Below are 10215 nucleotides of genomic sequence, written 5' to 3'. Positions count from 1 at the left end.
TCAACATGGTTTCACACTAAGAGAAAACTTTGCTATACACATCTACTGATATTCTTTGAAAAGGTTAATGCTTATGTAGATGAAGGAAAGGGTGTAGATTTGGTGTATCTAGATTTTACGAAGGTATTTGACAAGGTACCATATAAAAGGCTTGTAAAAAGAAAATTCAATAGGTGTGGGATATACATTAACTATGTGGATAGAAGAGTGGCTAGATGAAAGAAAGCAGAGAGTTATAACAAATAAAGTTTGGTCAAACTATTAATGTCAAAAGTACCTCAGGGCTCAGTCTTATGACCTATGCTCTTTTTTATTTACATCAATGATATAGATGTAGGAATAGCCAACAAATTAGGACAAAGCAATTTTGGTGTTGCACATAGTGTTATCTACAAAAGGAATTTAAGTGCTTGGACCACCTGATTAACTCACTATTATTTACTTCCAGTGGGAAGAAATAAAAGCATGCATTTTATATTTCTTTTGCTTCATTACTTATTCAATATGCTTGCTTCACTCTACCTAACACTATAAACTTCACAACGTAGTGCAAATGATAGCTTGGTATTAGATGAAAATAATTGTAGGTACTCATCTCAATTGTTTACACATTAGTAAATTAGCTACAATTATTGTAGCTTAGTGCTAACTGATAATTTAAAAATTATTAAGTTAATCATCCAATATCAAATAATTTTACTAAAATTGATATTTTAAAATTCAGTTCACATTTTAAAAATTATTGATCAGTTTTACCAGTACAGGTTTACACAGGAAATTACTTAACAGTTAAAAGTCCTCTCCCACAATGTCAGTTCTTTATTACTGTACTTAAAGCCCATAATTCAACTTGTATGACACTTCAAGGCAAATTTAGCCTCCTTTCACAACTTGATATATCTTTGCACCTCACACCGGTCTTCTACAAAAACATACAGAACTTATTACAAGACACTGGTATCCTGCCAAAACATACCCTAAGATATAATGGAAACTCTGGACTCTTACCAAAAGATACACTAAGCCATAACAGGAATACTGATCTCCTACTAAAATGTACACTAAGCTGTAAGAGGAACTTTGGTCTCCTGTCAAATCATACACTAAGCTGTAACAAGAACAAAATATGCACTAAGACATAATGGGATAAACAGTTATGAAACCACTATGTTATTACAGAAAGAAAAGTGCACTGGATAATGAAACTGTAGAAGAGATATAAATCTGGATGTAAACAGCAGTGTGAAAAAGACATTTATTAATTTTAATATTTATGTTTGGACAAACAAGTTTTAGCAGATGGAAGCAACCACCACAAACATATTCAGAAAACACACAAATACTTATTAAAATAAATGGTTAACCATAAATATATTCATAAAAATTTGGAGATGGCGTGAATGAGTAATGTAAAGAAAAAAATTATAAATGTACGTTTTCTTCATTACACATTCAAACCATATCTAAACTTTTACTTTCTAAAAAGTGAATTCTTCATCATAAAATTTAACCATATTCACAAAACATGAAAACTTTTAACACAAATACAAAAAAACAAACCTTATTACAGAAGTATGACCACCATGAATAGATTGAGAACAACAAAACTTATTCAAATACATGGTTGACTAAAAATTTAGAGTACATTAGCCACACAAATACAGTTGGAATACAACAAAAAATCATGAGAGATCAATACAATAAGATTAAGGGTGAGATCAGTACAACAACGTAAACAACATTCATTCATTATGCATATATTTAAACACAAACTTTTAATGAGAAAACACATAATCACCAACATTTTCAATACAGTTCTTGCATTCTCTACATGTCAGTTTCAAACTTCTCTACAAAGACTGAATAAGCACAAGTACAAAATGTTCTTCCCATAAATGGTATAAAACATTTCATTTTTTATGAAGTTTATTTTGCAGCATGTATTTAACATTTCAGTTTAATATATTAAAATTAATAGTATTAAACAAAACATAAAATTCAAGGAGACAATAAATCCAGCACTTTTTTAAAAGTACAGTTTTAAAAACTGTAGTTAAAAAAAAGTTAGCAATACTTTATTACATTCATCTAAGTGTTATCAAAGATTAGATGAGAATACAGCTTATGATAACATAAAACAATCTTAAAACATTCCGAGATGCTGGAGTAGCAACATTTTTGAACTGTATGTATGTATGTACAGTCTCAAGTACAATTTTTTTAAACAAATGAACTTATAAATGCATAAAAGTTACTTATTCATAAAGCACCAAATAAACAACATGTAAGCAAGATGTTGCAGTACTAATACTGAACCAGAACAACTCATGCTTTCAGTGTTCAGATCAAATAGTACTCAATCATTAAATACTTTTCCATTGGCTACTTGAACATCTCAGTCACCTTTCTCAAAACCTTTATAAAGCTGACGACCCCTCCCAACAGGTTAGAAATTATCTTGAAAAATGTTACTACTCATTCTAGTCCACCTACAAAAATGCATTGTATAAAATCACAAGGCATTTTATCAATCTATAAAAATGTTTTGAAAAAAAAACAACAAACTATACGCCTATTAATGTCCTTTAAAGAAAATACTCAATAAATCTTCCCATCTTAAAAAATTATTTCAAGAAAATCCACAGTCACTCATTCCATCTCAAACAAATCCTTTAAAGAAAACCCGCTAGTATCTCTTTCCATCTTAAAAAAATCCTTTAAAGAAAATCCCCAGTCATTCTTTCCATCTTAAAAAAATCCTTTGAAGAAATTCTCCAGTTACTCTTTCCATCTTAAAAAATCATTTAGAGAAAATACCTAGTCACTCTTTCAGTTTTATAAAAGATTTTAATGAAAATACCCAGCCACTCTTTCTATTTAGAAAAACGAATTTAAAAATTCCTCAGCCACTCCTTTCACCTTGAAAAATATTTTAAAGAAAATTCCCAATAACCTGAAATTATTAAGTCTCTAAAGTAAGAGGTACAAAATATTACAAATCTCACAGTTTGTCCTTTCCTCATAGCAAACTGTGAAAAAAGAGAAACATACACTGTACTAATGGTTTTGCTGAAGTAACAACTTTTAACAATTTGAGACTAATGCTATGAGAATATCTTAACCATAAGAACACCTCTTGACACACCAACATCTCATTCATTGAAGATTACAGTAGCAGAACCAACATTTGCAGAATCAAAAGTAATTATTTTCATGAAATGTTTGAGAGTTTCTTATGGTCAATACATTGGTGCTTATTGAAAACCATTTCAAATTTACTGTTGTTAAAATAAACAAAACGAAAAATATCATCATCACTAGGTACATGCAACTTATTTATGATAAAATATTAGCTCTTAAAAAAATCAGTGTTTTGTCAATAAACCAAACATTACTATAAAATTAACAATAAATCAAAGTAAATTGATTTTTAGTAAGTTTTTTGTCTTCAAAGTTTCCTTCAAGTGTTTTTATTTTGTTTTAAAATTATTACTATTAATGTCATGTACACAGTTACTGATTTCATTAAGCCTAACTACATACATGCTCAACAATAACTTTTACATGTTTCATCATGCATGTCTGTCATAAAGTTATGTTACAAGACATGAAACCCAGTAACCCGAACATTTTAAGAAAATAGAAGAAATGAAGCATACCAAATCAGCTCAGTTTACTGAGTTTGTTGTATTGGACTTATCAACTTATCTGACCCTATGTGTTTTAATAATATCATGAATAAATGTTGCAATTAATTTTGTAAATTCTGAAATTCATTTGGTTTAAAAGCTATCAAAAATAGCTAGCATAATATCTCAACACATTAAGAGACATGATAGTGTCTACAAAGGTTATAACATAAAGAAGTTTTAGGTTTTCTTAAATTTTGGTTATGATTTGTTTCAGTTAAAATTCTAACAAAAATAAAGATTCAAGACAGTTTACCAAAACATATTGGTATTTTAAAATATTTCCTTTTATGGCATATGAATATAATAGACATTTAATCTCTGTTGTACTCTTGCATTTTTCAGTTGTTTTAGTTGTGAATTGTTGGTAAACTTGATTTACGAAGTTTTATTCAGTGTTTTAACTTTTAAGTAACATTCTAGGATATATTTGTCAGAAAAAACAAGTAAAAAAAAAGATGTTATTTATGCCACATATAAATGGTGACATTGAAAGGTGAGATTCAAATGAAAAATGTTGCTCTGATCACATTCGTGCCCATGATAAAACATGTATAATCTGTATTTTTCACCAACTATTTTCGGGAGCAGGTGGAGATGGGGATCTTAGAGACTGTAAAAAAATATAAATACCACATTAAGTTTCACAAAAGTTATTAATCTATCCTTAAATTACAGTCAATAAAAAATGGATTGTGTGCATATCCCATTTCATATATGTATTAAAACTACTGAAAAATCTTCATTTTGGAATATAAAACTTAAACCTGCACATTCTGAATTCAAAATTAGTGATGTAGTGTGAATTGCAAGGTGTCAAATAAATTACCAATGGATTTTATTCTATTTCTGTGAGTATACTTACCCAAATGTGTATTAATAAAAAAACACCACTAGAGCTATTGTTTTTCCATAATGGTAAACTTAATTAGTTTGATATTGACCTTTCATTAATGGGAGAGTTCAAACACTTTGTAAAGCAAATGCTGAAATTCATATAAACATTGTAAAAAAATATTAGAAATTGCAAGTCAGTATAGTCGTTCCAATACTATTTGTACTACTTCTACTACTACTTTAACATGGCAATGAAAATACCACAATACTTATCCCAAAACATAGCTTATAATGAATATCCGATTTGTTCCTTGAACATGCTGAAAATACAAGTTAAAATACACACATACAGTAACAATTATGTACATCCTAGTCTTAAAAATAAAACTTACCAAAAACCTTTTTCTGAGAGCTGTTGTCATCAAAGGAGTAAGTCCCTCACCTGAATCTTGATGACAGTTTTTGTCCATAAGAGGAGTACCACCAGGACTCCTACAAGAAAATTACTGATGAGAAATTATAAAAAACGTGTAATATAACATCATATTGTGTCTATATTATTTAGTCAGAATCTTAATGGTATGTTTTCCATAATAGTAGTACAACAAAATTATCAACAAGAAATTGTGAGTCTAATATCATCATGGCATCATTAATGTCTATGTTGTACTTATTTCTTGAGCGATATGGTAAGTTTATTTGTTTAGTTTTGTTACAATTTTCTAAAAGAAAGGAAAATATTCAGAGAAAATACACGAAAAAGATAACTCAATACCTGACATATCAAAGTATCACAAATTAACAAAGTGACTGTATATACACGTTTTGACATCAGCTTTGGTTATCTAAGCACTGGTCTTGCATGCTTGTCTTTTATACCCCACTTAAATATCCTTGGCAATATCCAATTTACAAAATTTTCCACCCTTGTCAATGCACCTTCTATCCTGGTACTGTATATAAGACCCTCACTTAGTTAGTGTAATCTCTTTTTCAAAACATACAATGGCTCTATGTGGGGAGGCAGGGGGGAAGAGTGTTGGTTAAGGTAAGTATTATAAAAAATACATTTTCAGTTTAGGAAAATATTAACTTCCAAAATGTACCATCTGTTGACAATATAGTTTGAATCCCACACTAAGTAGGTAGAGGAGCCATTGCAAGAATAATCCATACAGAAAGCATCTGCATAAAACAATGTTGTACAAAGATAAAAGTGAAACACAAGTGTGGGAGCCACACTACATACAGAACAAGTATTTTCTTAGCCCAGAACTTTGCCAGAGACATAAAAGAAAATGACTCATGAGAAGATGAATTAGTAAAGTGTCAGAAAACAGAATCTACGTTCTCCCCAGAATCAACAAAAAGACAACTTCAGAAGTTAAAGGAAATAACACCCTAGGCCAAATTAATGTCTCCACCCAAACCAAAAGTGCCCCCAACTACAGTGAGATACTAGATAACAAAGGAGGAGTAAGGAAGGTCAGATCAGCCACCTTGCTGACAACAGTAACATTAGAATTCATACTTGCAAATATTATTCTAGATGTTTTTTTTTAATTATAATCATACTGAAATCAACAAAGCAGCATGAAAATAATAATCTATAATGAAATAATGTATAATTCTTCATCAGAGAAAAATGTGACCAACACATTGTTGAGAAAAAGTAATTACACTATTAGTGAGGTGCTTATATACAGTACCAAGAGAGAGGGTGCACTGATGAGGATGGAAACATTTGTAAATTAAATACTGCCAAGGGCATTAAGGTGGGGTATAAAAGACTGGAGCATGCAAGACCAACACTTAGATAGACAAAACCAACGTAGAAGAATAGCTATGTTGTCAGTGGACGTTATGTATGTTTTGGTGAAGTATTTTTATTTTATTCATAACAAAAAAAAATCACCTTGCTGTCAGAGTGAATTAAATAAATTCAGAGACAAATTTTTAGTATGAATAATTTATTAAAATTCTGATTTTTTATATAAAACCTAATTGTAATACTTACCATAAATTACCAAAGATTGTGAGACACATCAAGTACACTTAGAATTACAATTTTTTTTTCGAGAATTAATAATTAACACAAAAGTATTATTTTTATTCACTCTCTCCCTCTCTCTGAAACAACTCATGAAATATGAAGAGAAAATCTTATCTTCCACAGTAAACATTGTTTTTCTATCAGTCTTAGTACATGATTTTACTTTTATATAGACAGATAATACTATAAAAAAATACAGGTAATATTTTACAATAAAATAGCACAGATATGGCATTACAACACAAGTACAAGTTATTATACAATAAGACACCATAAACAGGACTTCAAAAGGTACGTGATATTACAATACAAGCTCATTTATTATTATACAATAAGATAGAAAAGATAAAACAAAAACATCTCTACAACAAACTCAACTACATCTATTTGGATAGCCACAAACATCACTAAAATTAAAATCATGAAGGCATATAATGTTATCATTGCACTAAAAGATTTAAAACTAATACGTGAGAATTGTACGTCGTAACTCTACATCCTGATGCAACAAAGAAAAACAATGTAGTTCATTGTTACATGTAGCCAATGTTCTTTTTCAATGCAAAATGGGTTCTCACCTGTGCACATCAACTTTTTTCAGAGTGCTTATATGTTTATGTAGTTCTTCATTAGAGAGTCTATAGCTGAAAAAGAAAACATAAGCTCAAACAGCATCAAGTTTATGTTAATAGATGAGTTAAATGGTTTTCAGTATTTTTCCATGCTAGTCTTAAATTTTTCTAACAGAGACCTTTAAAAATGAGATAAAATATAGTTGATATTATGGAAAAAATATTCTCCCCTTCATATACTTTAATTGGTGACTTGAGCAGTAATAAGCAATTATTTACATAAAAAATATATACAAACATTAACTACACATTTTCTGTTAAGCAGATGTATTATAATAAACTAAAATTATTTTAAATTTGTATTGGAAATACTAGAAATAATCAGCATACAAAATATCCTTTGAAAAATAATGAGCAAGATGTACAAAAAAAATCATTCTATGCAATGCAAGAGCATGCAAATATATAAAATAAGCATGGTTACTATCATACAATTAAAATAAGGTCTTGAAATGTAAAATTCCACACACGCATTTCAGAAAACATGGAATTGCTTTCCCCCTGCTTGTTAACAAAATATAGTTCTACTCCTCTTATTGATATCTAATGAAGGTCATTTTTAGATAAATTGAGTCTCCTCATCTATATATGTTGCTGAGAAGAAAACACACACTATACAGCTAATAAACATATGTATGTTTTAGTAACACTCTTTGTACATGATCAATTTGTTCCTCTGACATTTCATGTCCAAATTATCAATTAAGTTTAATGTAGTATGTGAGCTATTGTTTTACACAGTTACAATGTTTGATGTTCATTGTTATATGAACTATCTGGCCTTCTTTTATGGCCTCTGAACTAGACCATAACCGTCTTATTCATTATGGTATGACATATACAGAAATGTGCAGTAAATCAATTTTTCAACATTCTTAAATCCACACCAATTGGTCTTAACTTTTTACTTCACATAACTAATAAGTTTTCTTTTCTATTTATTTATTTTAACATTAAATTTTATTTAATACAACTGACAAGTAAAAGAAGACTTAAGGAAGTACATAGGACCAGTGTTTAGGCTGGCATTCACTTTTTCACAAAGAAAATCCCAAATAGCTATAGTATAGTAGCTTCACTAAAAAATAAATCACTTTTGGGAGACAAATTCATTAACTTTCAAGGAAATGATAAAGGTTGGTGGTTTTAATACAATGGCACTCACATATTTCTACTTTCATTAATATAGGATAAACCAGTTTTCTTTCATGAAATTATGAGATGGGGTGTTTGTGTTACAGAAAATATTTTCTTATATTATATCATTTTTATATTATGGGTGGTTTTCACACTTTTCTCACAAATGATCTGATTGTTTTCAAGGAAACTAAACCTGAAATTATGGCATGCTACTCACTTGAGTATATACAGACATCCTTAGCTAGAAGTGTCTACGTGATAGTCAAGAAGTTCATATTTCATATACACTGCTGGCCAAAATCTTAAGGCCAATGAACATAAAGAAAAAATATGCATTTTGTGTTGTTAGACTCAACCACTTATTTGAGTAGTGCTTTGAAAGATGAAAATAAGAAAAGGAAAAATAAAAATAAACCTTTTTAGCATTTAGTAGGAAAAATGTGAACACTATGAAATTTTCCTAAATACTAACTAGTCAAAAGTTTAAGACCATACCAAAAAGAAGTCCTAAACAGGGTAGGAAATGCCCAACAAGAGGTCTCAGTAGTGATTTGCATGGCCATCACTGTGAATAACTTCAAACATCCGCTTTGGCATGGTCGATATCAGCATTTGCAGAAGGCTGGCTGGAATGTTATTCCAAGTGGTGAAGATGACTTCATGCAGATCATGCACTGTTTAGAATTGACGTCCATTTCTATAGAATTCCCTTGCCATCAACCACTAAATATTTTCAATGGGGTTCAGTTCGGGCAAACATGCTGGATGGTCCAAAAGAATCACATTATTTGCCAAGAAAAAGTCCTTTGTCCTGCAGGCATTGTGGCTTGCAGCATTGTCCTGCTGAAAGATCCAGTCATTTCCACACAAGTGAGGGCCTTCAGTCAATAAGGATGCTCTCTCCAACATGCTAATGTAGCTAGCTGCTGTTTGATGCTCCTATATAACCTGAAGCTCCATTGTTCCATGGAAGGAGAAAACACTCCAGATCATGATGGAAACTCTTCCACTGTGTCATGTAGAAAATGTCTCTGGTGGGATATCCTTATCATGCAAGTAATGTTGGAAGCCATCTGAACCATTCAGGTTAAATTTTTTCTCATCAGAGAACAAAACCTCTGTCCACTTTTCTATGTCCCATGTTTGGTGCTTCTCAGCAAAGTTCAACAGAGTTGTTTCGTGGTGTGGAAGGAAGTGTTTATGGTTTTTAAAGCGTCTCTCGTAGATGTAGTCGTATTGTTCTTTAGCTACATTCTGCATCTGTAAGGGCCTTAATCTGGTTCAACAATCAACTAGTGTCTTGCCGGACAACTTGTCAAATCCTCCTACTCAACGCCGGCGAAATTTTCTTGGGCCGACCACTTGAAATTCTCGTTCTGTATTCCTCAGGATTTTTAAAGAAATTTCCATCAGCAGTTTCAATTTGCCCAATCTCACCAGCGATGGCACATTGAGAGAGACCTTGCTTTTGCAGCTCGACAATTCTGCCACGTTCAAATTCTGTCAACTTTTTAGCCTTTGCCATGTTTTTTCCCAACGTAACACAGGAGATTTCAGTGGAAGATGTTGACAACGCTAATGCTTGAACACAAATTACTAAATTTCATTACATGTTTACCGATTAACGCTTCGTTTCAGTATGGTCTTAAACTTTTGATCAGCTAGTATTTACGATAATTTCATAGTGTTCACATTTTCCCTATTAAATGGTAAAAAGGTTTTTTATTTTTATTTTTCCATTTCTTATTGTCATCTTTCAAAACTCTACTTAAATAAGTGATTGAGTCTAACAATGCAAAATGCATATTTTTTTTTCTTTATGTTCATCGGCCTTATGATTTTGGCCAGCAGTATAGTTGTCACC

At 30.8% G+C, this 10215-nt stretch overlaps 1 protein-coding gene across 4 annotated transcripts in view; it reads right to left on the bottom strand.

Moving 5' to 3' along the window:
• Positions 1 to 1237: 1237 nt before the first annotated feature.
• Positions 1238 to 10215, bottom strand: part of LOC143255536 (uncharacterized) — a 35362-nt gene continuing 26384 nt past the window's right edge. The window contains exons 6-8 of one of the 4 annotated variants that reach the window (XM_076511355.1): positions 7158 to 7223; positions 4919 to 5018; positions 1238 to 4302 (exon numbers count right to left, since the gene is read on the bottom strand). In XM_076511355.1, the coding sequence (XP_076367470.1) occupies positions 4258 to 4302; positions 4919 to 5018; positions 7158 to 7223 (211 nt within the window). In that variant the 3' untranslated portion in view covers positions 1238 to 4257. The remainder of the gene's footprint in view (positions 4303 to 4918; positions 5019 to 7157; positions 7224 to 10215) is intronic. The other 3 variants (XM_076511357.1, XM_076511353.1, XM_076511354.1) reach the window with 3 other exon arrangements.

Source organism: Tachypleus tridentatus, chromosome 7 (assembly GCF_004210375.1).
Source record: "Tachypleus tridentatus isolate NWPU-2018 chromosome 7, ASM421037v1, whole genome shotgun sequence".
NCBI lineage: Eukaryota > Metazoa > Arthropoda > Merostomata > Xiphosura > Limulidae > Tachypleus > Tachypleus tridentatus.
This window is presented reverse-complemented; position numbering and strand designations above follow the sequence as displayed.